Source organism: Ursus arctos, unplaced genomic scaffold (genome assembly GCF_023065955.2).
Source record: "Ursus arctos isolate Adak ecotype North America unplaced genomic scaffold, UrsArc2.0 scaffold_4, whole genome shotgun sequence".
In the NCBI taxonomy this organism is placed as follows: Eukaryota; Metazoa; Chordata; class Mammalia; order Carnivora; family Ursidae; genus Ursus; species Ursus arctos.
In genome coordinates, this window is record NW_026623056.1 from 49,826,574 (window position 1) to 49,843,397 (window position 16,824).

Consider the following 16,824-nt stretch of genomic DNA (forward strand, 5'->3'; position numbering starts at 1 on the left):
CAGAGGGAGAAGCAGGCTCCCCACTGAGCAGGGAGCCCGATGTGGGGGTCAATCCCAGGGCCCTGGGACCATGACCTGAACCGAAGGCAGACACTTAATGGGCTGAGCCACCCAGGCGCCCATCCAATACAGATTTTAACTCCATTACCCATAGGCCATACTTAACTTCTCAAGTAATCATTTTCACTTGTTATAGAATCAAAAATATTGTGTAATTACATAAAGTAACATAATAATAAACTTGCTATAAATATTAACACATTTTATCATATTGGCATAAAGCTTTAAAATATGTAAGGACTACACAACAGTTCTGTATAGACAAATAACGAAGACAGATAACACACACACACACACACACACACACACACACACACACACAGAGTTCTCTCCTTCCTTCCTATTTCCCCTTCTTCCTTCCATATATTTTTCCTACCAGGGGTTGGGGATAGCACAGAGGAAGAACAGAACAGAATAATCAAGAATTCTTAATTTCACAGAGTCTAGAAAGAGAAATGGATATACAAATAAAAACAATAAAATGAGTGAATTATCACCTTCTAAAGATGTTATTACTGTTCTTAGTTTTCTCTAAAGTGTATTCTGAATTAAGTTAGTTCAGCAAAGCTAAACTTGTTTCTTTGTGTAGGACATTTTAGAGCTTCTACCACATTAATCTTATTTGCACTGTGGTTCGTCAAGAGTACAACTGCTATCGGGACGCCTGGGTGGCGCAGTTGGTTGAATGACTGATTCTTGATCTTGGCTCAGGTCATGATCTCAGGGTTGTAAGACCGAGCCCTGTGCTCAGTGTGGAGTCTGCCTGAGATTCTCTCTCCCTCTCCCTCTGTCCCTCCTGCTCATGCTCTCTCTCTCTAAAATCAATCTCTAAAATCAATAACATAAAAATGTTATCCACTGACCAAAAAAGAATATTGATTGCTATTTTTCTTAAATTTGATTTTGCTAGCATATCCGTCAGAATTGGTGTTCCACAGAATACACGTTGGGAAACACTGATGGGCACCATAACAGGGTTTTCAAAGGCTATGTCTCATGCTCATCCTTTTAGTTCTGAGGATTGAATTCTAGAACACAGGGAGAGCCTCTGATTTTGATTTTACAACTCACAAATGGTTATGACTCATGCTGTCTGTTGTTGAATCACAACCCAGGATGCCCACACACTAGGCATTTAATACATATTTATGGAAACCGATGGTACTGAATAAGTATCACATCAGCCCTCATATTAGTGATTCTTGATCACCAGTGGTACTGTTTTCCATAAAACAAGACATTGGTAGAAAGAGCAAAGCAGACTTCAAGATCAAAACAGGAAACAAGATCAGAAAACAAATATAAACTGAAGCTGGTTGGGAGACTGTCAATGTATCAAAAAGATGAGTATATTGAAGTGCCTGGGTAGCGCAGTTGTTGGGCATGTGACTCTTGGTTTCGGCTTGTGGCTTCTGGGTCATGGGATCAAGCCCTGCATCCAGCTCTGCACTCAGTGCTTGAGACTCTCTTTCTCTCTCTCCCTTTGCCCCTCCCCACTGCTCTCTGTCTCTGTCTCTCTCTCTTAGATGAATAAATAAATCTTTTAAAAAAAGATGAGTATAAGTGGCATTTCCTTTTTTAAAAAAAGATTTTATTTATTTATTTATTTGGGCGAGAGAGAGCATGCATGCATTGTGGGTGGGCACAGCGAGAGAGAATCTCAAGCAGACTCCCCCCTGAGTGCTGAGCCTGACCCTGGGGTGGGGCGGGGGAGAGGTGCCCTCAATCTCATGACTCTGAGATCATGACCTGAGCTGAATCAAGAGTGGGATGCTTAACTGACTGAGTCACCCAGGCACCCCTGGGTGGCACTTCTTAATCAAAATGATTAGTGTGATACATTTGGAGTAAATTAACTATGTTAAAAAAAAATCAGATAATGATTGGCCTGAGGTATTAGGGCTCCCACAGATTAAGAGAAAACAAACTGGGTTATAAAACCTTCTTAGTGTATCTGGAAATATCAAAGGGAGGTATTATTTGGAAGAAACCTTAGAATGAAGAAAGGGAAGTATCAGCCTGTTTTAATTTATTCCCTTTATTCTCATGTCATGTTCAAACAATTTCTGAGTTGTAATTAGGTGCCTTATATACATCCCTGTATATACATACATATACCCTGATCAATAATAGGGAGAGACTAAAGGATAGAAACAACTCTAGCTCTCAAATCAGGTATAAGATGTTATCCACTACAAATTAACAGGGGTATCCTAGTTTGAAAGATAGTCTTTTTTGGTAAATTTGGTTAGCATGAATCAGATTAAAAAACAATATTTTTGAGGACTTATGTTTGGGATACACACACACACACACACACAGACATTCACACATCATCTCATTATTCCTTACAACTCTCACATGTGATTGAGACTTTACATTTGATGGTACTTCCCCTAAGTAATCAGATATTAAGTGAGTACCTACTAGGTACCAGACAGTATGGCAACAGTGACAGGTATAAAAATGAGCAAAAGCAGTCAGTCTCTAAATTCATGGGGCTTTCAGTCCACTGGGGGCAAACAGAAGGGGACACTGAGGCACAGAGAATTTAAGAGCCAGTTTCTTTTCTGTAATGTCAGTTACAGCTATAGAACTTTTACCTCAATAATCACAGTATTTAGTTTCAAGGACCATGAGAATTCTAGAAGCAATGAACTGGAGACTGAGAATATTTTAAAAATATTATTCAACTACTTAGAAGGAACTTAGAAAAGAAACAAAAAATATGGTCATTCCATTTTCTATTAAATTTAATTTCAAACAATCTCTGCATACTTTATCTAACACAACTTATTGGGCCTGAAATGAGACCACTACTAGAATATGCTTAGGGGATCCAGAAATCAATCCATCACTGGTGTCTTGGTCTTGATATCAACTCATTTTATAATTGAGGAAAACACATGTGTCTGCCTTTTCTGATGACAGTTTAGCTGAACTGAAACTAAATTAAGTGTATGAAATACTTAATTTGGCATGGGGCTGGGGAGTCTAAATTCTTCCATAAGCATCAGAACTTCTCCCAGTCTTTATAATATCAGGGAGGATTCTTATTTCCAGATGCTCCTACCCTCTACTAAGTGACATGTTATTTTTCAAAAAGCTCCTGATTTTTGGGGTGCCTGGGTGGCATAGTCAGTTAAGTGTCTAACTCTTGGTTTTGGCTCAGGTTGTGAGATCAAGCCCAACTTCAGGCTCCGTGGAGTCTGCTTAAGACTTTCTCTCCCTCTGCCCCTCCCCCACCCCCACTTGCTCTCTCTCTCAAATAAATAAATAAATCTTAAAAAAAAACTCCTGATTTTCTCCAAAGTTATAAAATACGAGAATGCTGGACTTTTCTTTGGATAACTGATTTCTTGGGAAATACAAAAATATTTTGTTTGGTTTTGGGCTTTTAATGACATTAATGAGAAAACCAGAGAAATTCTCAGGAAAGAAAAAGAGAAAACAGCACACAAATTAATATATTTTTATATAATTCATATCTAGCAGAACTTATGAATGGCTGACAACATATTAAGTCTACCAGTTTCCTTCTTAGTGTAAAGATATAAAAGGCAGAAAGCATTTTTAGATATTTTGGTCCTTTTGGAATATAAAAGACAGATGAGAGTGTTAGAAATCCTAACACCTTTATTTATTTTTAATTTTTTTGAATACTTCGAGTTAAAGGATACTAGTCATCCCTTGCTTCCCACTTACCATTCCCTTCACAAAGGTTTTTAAAAGAAATAAAATTTACCCACATGATTACTAATATGGGAATTATCAGAATCTTAGTATGAGAAAGCATCCTTACAATATCATATGTTGCCAAACACAAGGTAATTGTTACTAAAATGGGAAGTTCTTCATTTAAAAATATCTCTAATATTAAACTATTAAAACTCTCATTTAAAAAGTCATCCATCTGGGTCGCCTGGGTGGCACAGCGGTTAAGCGTCTGCCTTCGGCTCAGGGCGTGATCCCGGCGTTATGGGATCTAGCCCCACATCAGGCTCCTCTGCTATGAGCCTGCCTCTTCCTCTCCCACTCCCCCTGCTTGTGTTCCCTCTCTCGCTGGCTGTTTCTATCTCTGTCGAATAAATAAATAAAATCTTTAAAAAAAAAAAAAGTCATCCATCCGCTCATTCACTCAACCAGAAGCAGAATGTTTTGCAGAATAGAAATTGTCCCCACCCTATATGCTCTTGGACCTATTGGGTGGGGCCTATCTCTAGGTAGAGATGGAATAGACTTCTGATCTAGAAGAAACTTTGTTTTAGCCACTAAACTTTTTGAACAGAATGCCAATGTCATCCTATCACTACTTCAATCCAATATCCAAGGACTGTCAAGGCCTCTCAATTAGTAACAATAAATACCAATGTTCCATGGTCTCAACAAGATTTGTAACTACGAAAACCAGGTATTTAGTTTAAAAATTTAAAACTATGGAGAGGGAAGAGATAACACAGTAGCAGAATCCAAGGAATACGGCATCTTACTGGTTCTCTGGGTATTTTAAGCTATATATTTTTATCAAGTTAATCTCTAGAAGAAAACAAGACTTTCAGAAGAAACACTGGGAAAGGCAGGATGCTGGCAGTACAGTTTTCAGTCTCTGCTCAATAGATCTATCAATAGATCAATATGTGCATGGTTCTGTGGAAAGACAAACATTCCCCCAAGGGAAAACAAATTGTTAGGATTCCTGATTCATCTACTTTTGCAGGAAGTGTACCAAATACAGATATCATTCTTATTAGTGAAAAGATCTAGAACATCAGGGAAAAGCCATGTGATGTTATGATGTGTCCTTTTGTCCCTCTCATTATACTCACTCTTGGAGGCTTCAGTCTTCTATTATTATGGACTATAAGCCCTGGTACCATCTCTGTGACACAGAATCCTGGTTTTGTACTTCTAAAATTGTGTATTTTGCTTCTACTTAATAACTGCATTTTAAAATGAACAAATACCTGAGGACTTAAAACAACGATTCAAAAGAAAAGCTCTCTCAGATGATATGGAATGCTTTTCCCAAGATGTAGAGCAACCTTTTGAGGAATGTCAGATTTTCACCAAATACAGCAGGAAAGCCACTACCCTAAACTTGGTTGGATTCTCTGAAGTAAGCCCAATCCTTTCTAAACACAATTAAATATACAGTAGTCCCATCTTATCCACAGGGGATATGTTCCAAGAGCCCCATTGTGGATAGTACTGAACCTGTATATACTTTCCCCTTATACATACACACCAATGATAAACTTTAATTTATAAATTAGGCACAGTAAGAGATCAACAATAATAACTAACAATAAAATAGAATATAACAATATACTGTAATACAAGTTATGTGATATGGTTTCTCATAAAATATCTTACTGTATAATAATCGATCTTTCTGTGATGACATGAGATGATGAAATGCCTACTGATGAGACAAGGTGAGGTGAATGATGTACACATTGTCATGGGTGTCAAAGGCACCCTTCATCTAATTGTTACCATGTGTTGCTGCAGTCATTGGTACCCTGCAATTCTCATTCTCCAGCACTTCTAGATTAGAAATTACAGGAAGTGCTAGTCGTTTCAAGATGGAAATTTACTCTAGCTGCAGAGACTTTGGTCTTTGTGAAAAAGAAGTACGATAGCAAAGACAGAGAACAACTGTGAGACTGATATTGTGATCTTTCCAAATAATTAGTGAGTAATTATTAGTCAGCAGCATTGAGTGTCCTACATCATTGTTTCATTAATATCTAACATGTGTTTGCTAGCTCTACTTCCCCTATTGTTATAAATTCTACATAGGAAAAGGATTATTGTCTTGCTTGGGCACAGAAAGGAAATGCCAGCACTAAATAGTTGTTGGGTTGACTTTCCGATTATATGTCAGAAGGAAGATCATCTGCTTCTGGACTTGTGGCTAACCACAGGTAACTGAAACCACAGAAAGCGAAACTGCAGGTAAGGGGGGACTACTTAATAACTCTTCTACTTCCTGAAATTCTAACAGGCAAAATTCATGAAAATAGCTACGAAAAGGTAGGTTTCTTTCAATAGTGGTTTTTTGTTTTTGTTTTTTTTACATATAAATATATTTAGTTGTATGTCCTTTCCCTTGTGTCCCAGGCCACCTTCTCTCTTTCTCTCTCTCTCTCATTCTGTGACTCTCACTCCTTGCCTTCTAGACAGAATATACTATGGAGGTCAGTGTTGTGGGAAAATATAGAATGAGAAATCACAAAAATGAAAGTTTACATCCTCTGATAAAAAAAGTAATACTTTACCAGGTGAAATGGAAAATTTCATCAAATGAAATGACACTCCAATCAGATGACTTACCTAAAAATGAGAGACAGAAGAAAATGAGAACCTTGTGTCATATTCAATTCTTGATATGCTAGATTCCAAAAAGACATGGCAACTATCTTATCTTAACAAGTGATGGATGATCCAAAACAAACAGAAACTATACCAAGGCAGGAAACACCAATTCCTTCAGAAACACAGTAATTAATGTTAGAAAGGAAATAGCAAACTGGGAGCAAAAGCAATGGGGAACGGAAGCGGTACTTACTTTCAAATCACTTGATTCTCATATATATTTTTAACAGGCCAGTTTTGAAAATGTGGACACATGTGTGTATAAAGGCCATAGCTAATCGGTGGCAGTGTATGCATATCACTTTCTCTCCCAAGACCTCTGGCTACTGCCTTAAGAGACTGTCAAAGCCGCAAACTCAAATATCTTCACCTCATATGACTCAAGAAAAAGGTGCCACTGTATCAACTGCTACTGTAATTTCCTCTGTTGATTTTCTTTCCCCCTTAACACTTAGATGTTTTGGCTGTTTGCTTTTTTTATTTTCCAAAGCGAACACTGATATTCATGAAAGGTGCCAGATTAACACCGGGGGAAACTAAGAGCTTGCTCTATCAAGAGAAACGGCTCAGTGTAGTGGAGGTGATGAAAATTTCTCCTATACTGTGCTTGCCTATATACCTTAGCTCTGACCCACAGTCACCCCAGCTCTCCAGTTTTCATGGTCCATTAATGCCTTTGACTGCTCAGGTTGCTAACATGGGCAAGTAGTCCTGTTCTTGCTTTTAATGCCCTCAATATTATTACTACTCCTGTGAGCTCTAACTTCCTCACAGAAATTATTTGGAAATTTTTATTAGCCTTTAGTTCGTTTCAGGACAACAGGAGAATAAACTGAACTGAAGATGAATCTTATATTCTTAAGTAATATAGTAGGCTTCATTAAAATCCATTAATTTCTTTAAACAGGAGGCAAAGTGTTGAGTGGTCAAGTTGAAAACAGGCCTTGCTTAATACAGTCCCTGCACTCAACCTGAATTCTCATTTTAGAGACTTTCAATATTTAACAGCCATAGATCTTTCATTTTTCCTTTTGAGTCTTCCTTAAGTCAGTCAATGTTATTATTCATTAGCAACTGTGGTAAAAGTTTGGTGGATGCAGAAGCTAAAACTACATAAATGAGATCTAAAATCACTGTCAATCAAATAGAGAAAAATATCTCTTTCCTGTATTTATACAGGTATTCCAGGTTTCTGAAAGGTCTGAGTACTTTGTAATTCTTAATCATTAATTAATCTCTCTTTGCTCAGGGATCTATGAAATCATTTTGCTTCAACTAGGCAGATACCCAACAACTATTTAGTGCTGGCATTTCCTTTCTGTGCCCAAGCAAGACAATAATCCTTTTCCTATGTAGAATTTATAACAATAGGGGAAGTAGAGCTAGCAAACACATGTTAAATATTAATGAAACAATGATGTGGGACACTCAATGCTGCTAACTGACTAATAATTACTCACTAATTATTTGGAAAGATCACAATATCAGTCTCACAGTTGTTCCCTGTCTTTGCTATTGTACTTCTTTTTCACAAAGACCAAAGTCTCTGCAGCTAGAGTAAATTTCCATCTTGAAATGGCTAGCACTTCCTGTAATTTCTAATCTCTAGAAGTGCTGGAGAATGAGAATTGCAGGGTACCAATGACTGCAGCAACACATGGTAACAATTAGATGAAGGGTGCCCTGGCTGCATCTCACATGGAAATCTTGGAAAATTTGAGTTTGGGAACTTCGGCTGTTTTTTTTCTTTGCCATGCACAGCCTTTATCAAGTGAGTCCTTATGGTATTAAAACATTTGGCACTGGCTCAAGTCTATGCTATTGCTGGCAGGGGATCTAATTGGGAAGCAGGGGTGGAGTAGTTACCTTTATCAGGAAAGACCTTAACTTTATGGAAAGGCTCTTTCCTCCCCACTGCTTAAGCAGCTTTACTGAAAGACTTAAACCCAGATGTGAGAACAGAGATTATCTTCAAGAGCAGCAGCAATTTATTGTAATTATGTTAGTACAAAGATTGAGAAGGTGGAAAATATTATGCTAACTTAGTAGATGAGAAGGGCAACATCCTTTCTATAGGTCCCATGGCCAGGTTGTGCTGGGGAAACCAACTCCAACCCCTAATCGCCAGGGAGGACCCAGTTTCCCCAATTGCAAGAAAATTAGAGCCTCACTACCTAGAAAACTAATAATCCCATGCTATACAATACCCAGGGAGTGACAGGTCATGAGAATCTGCTCACCAAGAGATACGAACAGACTTTTGACTCTATTCCCTCAGTGGCCAACTCTTGCCAATTCCCTGTTAAGAGCAGATGTTAATATATCTATCTTTTTAACATAATATACCTTTTCCAATGATTCCTGTCAGTCTTATATTATATAATTCATAACAATGACTATCAAAGCAACAGGCCCATTTTGCCTACACGACACTCTAGCTTCCATCAGTGAAGCACTTGTCTGATTTAAAGCACTTTGAAGGTTGGCCTTGAATTGCAAATACAGCAATACCTGTATACATTCTGGGCCAGTTCTAGGCTTCTCTGTGCCTTAGCCACCCAACTGAAAGTATATTTTGTCATTAATTAATTCCCTTCTTCATTGTATAATGGATTTTTTATTGATTTCTCCTAACCGGACGATTGTATCCTTTGTCATCTGGTTTCTCCCACTGCACTATCTTTTTGAGGTAGGGGATGTAGAAGCATGGATCTCCAGAATTTGATATTTCATACAAAATGGATCAGTGAACATGGTAAAAATCATTTTTGTGGACACGCCACTAAGGCTGTGTTCTACGTGGTTTTCTAGTCAAATGAAAAATTTAAGCAATAGGATATTCTGATCTCAGTAAATAAAAGATAAAGAGGCTAAGTCTGAGAGACTCAAATCATTGACTCAAATGGTCATGAAGAGAAAAGAGGAAAAGTAATAAAGGTCTTTGGAGCAGAAAATGACAGGTGATTTTTCCTTTTCTTCCCATTTCAAACATCTGACAATAGGCTAATGAATACCAAGGACACAAGAAACATAGCAAGTCAGGGAGAATTATAGGCCACAAGATGGTGTAAATCTCATATAGAAAACAATAGCTAAGGCACTAAGAAAGCCAGTAAATAAATACTGAAAGAATTATGAAGATGAATATGCTCAGATTTTGGATAAAGAGTACGCAAAACAAGACCAAAGAAAAATACTTTAAAAACCAGTTTTCTTTTTTGGGGGAGGGGAGGAGGGACAGAGGGAAAGGGAGAGAGAGAATCTTAAGCAGGCTCCACACCCAGCATGGAGCCCTATGCAGGGCTTGATCTCACATGATCTCACCCTGAGATCATGACCTGAGCTGAAATCAAGAGTTAGATGCCTAATGGACTGAGCCACTCAGGTGCCCCCCAAAATCAGTTTTTTAAAAATCCTTCATAATACACATTAGAGACAGCTCAATTTTAAGAGCTTGTAGGGGCTTTAGTAATCCACCAGTTCAAGACAATGCATCATGGTCTACCTATCAAGAATGCTTGCTTACTTTGATTGCCATGGTATAACGATTAATTTGGTTATTTGATTGAATACAGAGTCAGGAACATTTAATCTTAGCTTTAATTTCTTAACTGAAGTAGTAAATTCTAGGAGTTACTATGCTGAGGGCTGAGTGCATCCCAAGTTGGAATTTTCTTGGAAAGAGAAGATATAAGATAAACAAGCTGGATTCTCATCATTCCAAAGCTGAGTTTTAAAAATAGAAAAAGGATAAAGCTAAAACGTCTGGGATTTGAACGATGGATTCCATGACTATATAGAGAAAATATATATACATTTTAAGGAGACTTTAGGGCACAAAATTACAGATGAGCACCTCATCAAAAGGGGTGAAAGGTGGGACTCAAATTTATCCCTCTGTGGGTAGTAGTGATGATTATGGGGAAGGTGGAAAGCAGTGTGTTGGTGAAGTACATAACAGTTCCAATAACAAAGAAATTTAGGGATTATTTAAGAAATGACTTATACAAAGAAAACAATTCAAAGACAACAAAAACAAAATTTAAATAAGAGCCAAAGAACAGATGAGGGCTGGGGGAGAGATTAGTTTGAAGTTACTTCAACAGGGACAGTGGAACTGGAGCCAGTCTCTCTTACTGCCCTTACCCCTCAATTTCCCAAATACACCTATGTTCCACACAGTTGATAACTATGACAAATGATTTCACCCAGAGAGCTATGGCTAAGGGTTTTCTGATCTAAGGTGTTAGGTCTTTTTAGAACCCAGTAACTTCGCCTCCCTCTTTTCTGTAAAACTTCAACTCTATTTCATATTAATTTGCTTTTCTCTTTTCTACTATTCTTTATTCTCGTTCTGGGTTGAAAAAGCAGTAGTGGAGGTGGCAATGAATGAGACACAGCTGGCCTGTGGCAAAGGGACTGTAAGTAGGAAGCAGCTGTATTTTGGAGGCAAGTAGAACAAAGGATTAGGATCTTCAAAGCCAAGGAAAGCTTCTTTGTGTTTTTCCCTCCTTTTACCTCTTCCCCTTCTTGGGAAATGATAGAAATGTCACAAAACACACAGCCTTTCTGAATTCATAGCAGTCTCTTTTTTCTCACATCCAAGGGTGTTTAATTTATTACTACTGCTAACATTTTACATGTACCTTGTTTTTATATTTTTCTCCTAAGAGCTTCAAAGAGGTTTATAAATTTTCATTAAGACAAATATGCATAGCCATAGTTATAATAATAACATCTAACTTTAGAATTACAAGAATTTGATTTAGTAAATGGTTGCTTTTCTAGGATTTGGTTTATTACACCATACACACATTTCCTAATCCAGTGGCTCTTAAATTTTAGGTTTCATAAGAATCCTCAGGGTTGTTTATTAATATGCATATCCTTGAGCCACATTTGATCATGGATTAATATTTATTTGGTCTAAGGTGGGGCCTTGGAACCTACATTTTTAATAAGCCTTCAAGGGAATTCTTATATACATAGAGTGGGGACAGAGAGGCCCCACTGTGAGATTCTGTCCTAATTGAGCACCCTAGCCTCCCAGGTTCACTTCTCCAAGACAGCTTGTTTCTTAGTGACAGTAGTCAAGCAGTCTCCTGGAGTTCACACTAAATAGTAAATCAAAAATACAAAGTGAGCAATCTGAGAGAAAGAAAATTATCACCAACAGGATTTCACTTTTAACAATGCAAGGTGCTATTAGCTACACAAATACAGGAAAGAAAGGGAGGTGCCTTGGTTTTAACTCCACTTCCTTGAATATGATGAGGGTTTGGTATTATGAATGAGTTGATTTTTCTATTCATGAGAGTTGAACTTTTACTGGCTTTTAATTTACAAATGCTGACTTCTGGCACTCTCTTCTGCAATCCAGCGACAGCCTTGCAGATTTCCCAAGGCTTGATTTCCCAAATTTCAAGAAAATTAGAACCTAACTACTTAGAAAAGTAACAACTGCATAAAATCCAATATGGAATGGGTGGGGGGATATGAGAAGCTGTTTGCCACAAGACATCAATAATTCTCCTTGCCTCTATTTCCTCAGAGGCTGGCTCTCCACCAGCACCAGTGGGGGAATCTCAGACAAGCTCAGAAGCCAGAATTCTTGATGACAACACATGCCTCTGCTTTTAACCTCCAAATCCTACTTTTTATGTATTATTGTCACCAACCCCGTGTCCTCAGATCTCAATTCCCAGGCCTCTCTTTCTGCTGCCCCTTTCTTGGATGCATGATATCCTGCTGACTATTCTGATCTGATATTAGATGATGCTTAACTCCTTGTGTCTTGCTTCTGACCTTACGATTGATCACAACTATTCTCTCAAAAATCACCTGTGACTATATTCAATGGGGTTTTCTTAATCCTCTGTCTCTCCCTATTACTCTTTCGGGTGATCTCATCACACTCTTCCTCCTGTTGGTTCTCCTCCCTTGGTTTCAGTAACAACACTATTCTCTTATGGGCATAGTGAGTATTTGATCTGCTTGATATTAGTCCTTCCAACCTGGCACAACAAACAGAAAATGGAAGATATGTTTAGCCACCAATATACACGATGTTGTTGAGCCCAAGACAGTTTCAGTTCAACCTAAACAAAAGTTTTCATGCCTGGTTTATGCAAGCCATTGTTAATCTACAGGAGCTGGACTTTACTTGGGGTTTAGGCTTTTCAAAGAATATGGGAAAAAATCAAGGAAAAAAATCAAGTTGTGTCAAAATTACCTTGAAAATCCCCTAGGAAGGCCCCATGCTAGAAGCCAACATACTATCTCTTAGTAAGCATAACCCAGGTGGCCTTTTCCTCCAGCACTGGTACAGCTTACCATCCTTGGTTGAATTATAAGAAAGAACAGGGTACATGTTGTACATAAGAAACAACAGGATACATGTTGTACAAAACAGCACACTGAGCAAGGCAAGATGCTTACTCTGAGAGAAAACATGGAACAGACACAGGCTGAGGAAAATCAATACACATCCCCTAAACTCAGGTTCACTCCTAGTCATGGATTCATTGAATATAACCAGAATAGAACTGTCTGCACAATGTAAATTATGATTCCTTCTCTTTTTATATTCATTTTCTGAGCAGGTGTAGTTGAATTCATGCAAATTTAGTGTTTATATGATACAACTCTACCATACAACTTGAGTGGCTGTTGTTCAATAAACATATATATGCCCATACTCTTGACTTCTAGTGCCCCAAGGATAAACAAAGGACTGAGGCAGATACAATATCAAGTATGAAGATCAACCTGAGATAAATGAACATTTTTCTTGCAGAAATTCCCTGAGTACATAAATCAAAGACACTAGTGATGTAGTGGAAAAAGTACTATATTTGGTGTCAAGAGACCAGGATTCCAGTCCCAATTCTGACACATATTGGCTAAGCGAACTGGGCGAGTGTCTTTACCTCTCTAATGGGTACAAGTAGTAACTGCTTTGAGATTTACAAATAAAAGAACATGTGAAAGCATGTGCCATAGTCACTGATACAGGTAGGCACTTGCTATAGGTTTGTTTGCTGTCAGCTGTTAAACTGAAGCTGAGAGACAACTTAGCCATATAAGGAAGAAAATTATCAGCAGTGACAGTAGAGGGCACATAATAGGTGCTAGGAAGTAAGTTAAGAGAGACATCAAGTTGATTTGATCAAGCCAGTATGTAATTTTCTTGTTCTAATATTCTTTTATTTTCTCCACATGGTCATTGGTACAAAGTCCACTTATGGCTTCATAAACATTGGCTTAAAACAAAAGTGCTTCTAATCAGATTTGGCAAGAAAAGGAGAGAAACATAGGGTGAGGTAAGTGTGAGGCTACAGTGCTGAATAACAGGGATGGCAGTGCCTCCGTACATGAGTCACACAGACACTGAGCTGTACACAGCTAGAGATAATTTGCAGGTAAATGCTGCACTAGCCATTACGTCATCTCTCCTCTGCCCTTTCTTCATCAATCATGTCGCCTGGAATCTGATGCAACCCAGCAAGAATGTCTGATTTACAGACAGCAGAGAGAGCCTCAGAACACACACATACTCATCAGAGAAAGCAATATGAATCCAAACTGAAGTTTCTGGAATTTCTCTTTGTTTAAATTGCTCTTTAGAGGGGAAGTCTTATGGGTCGGATGTGTAACTATAGATTAAGCCATCTATCTAAGGTCTAACGGACTAGGCTTTATCATTTTGGACAAGTCACTCTAGCTGTACAGGCCCCTTCTATATCTACCCAATTAGATGATCTTCAAGGTCCCTCTCAGTTCTGCAATTTCACCATTAAAAATTCAGGCTAATCACACAGATACTATGGACAGATAAACATTCAGTTGTACAAGGCAGACACAAAATCTTATTTGTTCTCAGTTACAGATCATTCAAATTTTTGGCTACCTCCATCCCCACTCTGAATGATGAGGAAACTATGTAGCTGTGTGTGAATCTTGTGAAAGCAAGGATAAAGTGGCAGGTAGGAACTGGTGGTTCTAGAAAATGTGAATGTTCACACCCGAGATTATAGGGACATTCTACCATACAAGCTTAAAAGCCAATGCTCATTGGGATATAATACATTAACACTTATTTTCAGTAGTGGCAATGGTTCAAACAATAAGGAATTGCAAGGGATGCAAAAAAGAAAGAAGGGGTAGAAGAAGGGCACCCAATCTCCAAATAATTCATAATCTGAGAGGGATGCTGTAAACCAAATTCAGGGCCAGTCAGTACATGATTTACCCAAGAGATAGCAACTTGTGAATTCACTAACACCAGTACCACAGGAAGGAGGCATTCATTAGAGACCAAGACAGAGCAATGAGGGAGGAGGTGGTCAGTCCCCAGCAAGCCTGACCTGTCATAATGTATTCCACCTATTATGGCAACACACTTTTCCAAAGCTGACTAAGGCAAATTCAGAGACCTATCACTGGAAGATTTGCAATGCAATCTCCAGAGAGGGGCGTTTCCAGCAAAATTTGGGATTGGGGGAGAATAGATAAGCCCAGTGGAGATGAAAACCAAATGGCTTGTGGTGCTTCTCTCACAGCCATCACCCTGTGGGGTCCCCACCTTGCATTCTGAGTGGCGGGGGGCGGTCTCACCCCTCAGCACCTGGAGCAGCATTCAACAAGGGGCCCAGCCCTTTAATTGTTCAGCCAAATGATTTATAAAGCTTGGCAGCAAAGACAAGGCAGACTGGTTTAAATTCAAAGGATTCAACCTACAGGTATTCTGAAAATCTTGGCCACATCTTTAATGAGCACTGTTCTCTTTGGGAGGGGAGAGAATAGAAAGAGAGAAGATGGGAGCTGCCTGACAAGAAAACAGGACCCAGCTAGATGGAACATGCTTCCCCACTCCTTCCCTCACTATCACTTATCAAGGCTTTGGCCAACCTCCTTCCTATTAAAAGCAATCAGACAAGTACATTCCACTCTTTTTTTAGCTAGAAGTGTAGAATCAACATATTCTCATACACTGGGTTCAAATGGTTTGTTCTGATTGCTTACTGATGGTTTAATCTCTTTGATCAACTAGGGTAGGAATTAGCCAACTAGAGAACCAGATAGTAGATATTTTAGATTTTGTGGACTATATGGTTTCTTGCTTTTCTTTTCTTTCCTTTTTCTTTTTCTTCTTCTTTTTTTTTTGACTATATGGTTTCTGTTGCAACTACTCAACTCTACCATTACAGCACAGAAGTAGCTATAGGTTTTATGTGAACAAATAAGCATAGCAGTGTTGTAATAAAACTTCATTTATGAAAATAGGTGCAGGGTTGGATTTGGCCTGCATAATTTGCTGTTAAACTAGTATGTTTCCAAATAGCTGAAAGGTGATAAAATAAGAAGGTACCACTAAATTTATCACCACCCAAAACAACTTATTTATTTATTTATAAAATTATTTATTTATTTGTTAGAGACAGAGCGCGCACACACACACACACACACACACACACACACACACACAAACAGGGGGAATGGCAGGCAGAGGGAGAAGCTGGCCCCCTGCAGAGCAAGAAGCCTGATGCAGGACTCTGGGATCATGACCTGAGCCAAAGGCCCACTGAGCCACCCAGGAGTCCCCACTTAAAACAAGTTAAATCTAAGTCTCAATTTTGGGAGGAAAACTCACCTCTAAAACAACGAACCTTCATTAATAGGTACAATAAGAATCCATTTTTGGAATGTGTGTGTGAGTGTTTGTATGTGTGTAAAATACAGGATGATTCAAAAGAAGCTGAACGCTTTTAAAAAAAATCTATCACTCAGTAACTAGATTATCTTATGAAAATGTAGTTTGCACTAAATCATCACATTACCCTCACAGATGTCTTGCCACAGGGCAGCTCCAGGCCTTGACTACATATTTATATACAACCTAGTTACTGAGAAATACATTTTTGAAAGTGTTCAATTCTGTTTTAACCAGCCTGTATATTATTTGTGTACACATTATAAAATACTTTAAATGATAAACACTAAATTATAACCAATGGTTACTCCTGGAATATGGGGGAGGGGGTGTTAGAAGTTTCACTTTCAGCAGTGTTATTTGAATTTTTTACAAGCATATATTACTTTGTGAATAAAGAGGTGTTTCGTTTTTCTGTCATAAAGAAGTGTTACAGGTAGGCAATCTGTGGTACTGCAATTTAGAACTATGTCTTGACTTGAATCATTTACTGAGGCTTTCTGTAATTCTCTTCTAAATACAGTATTACTTGCTTTTAAACTTTCACCTGCTTTTACTCTTTCTTCCAATTCCCTTTTCCCCTCTGTTGACTCAGCATCGCAGCAGTCACACATATTCTTAGATTTATAGCTCACATTCACTCAACAGAAGAGGCCAATAAATATCTTATCCTA

The 16,824-nt window shown here is 38.3% G+C and overlaps 2 protein-coding genes across 19 annotated transcripts in view; one reads left to right on the forward strand and one right to left on the reverse strand.

Moving 5' to 3' along the window:
• CMSS1 (cms1 ribosomal small subunit homolog) overlaps positions 1-16,824 on the reverse strand; it is a 382,651-nt gene that overhangs the window by 175,880 nt on the left and 189,947 nt on the right. For 2 of the 5 annotated variants that reach the window (XM_057306731.1, XM_057306732.1), the window contains exon 2: positions 6,342-6,396. The exons of the other annotated variants lie outside the window; for them this stretch is intronic. In XM_057306731.1, coding sequence (XP_057162714.1) covers positions 6,342-6,396 — 55 coding nt within the window. The remainder of the gene's footprint in view (positions 1-6,341; positions 6,397-16,824) is intronic. 5 annotated transcript variants of the gene reach the window in all.
• The window catches only part of FILIP1L (filamin A interacting protein 1 like), a 291,835-nt gene that overhangs the window by 91,023 nt on the left and 183,988 nt on the right, over positions 1-16,824 (forward strand). The gene's annotated exons all lie outside the window — the stretch shown is intronic.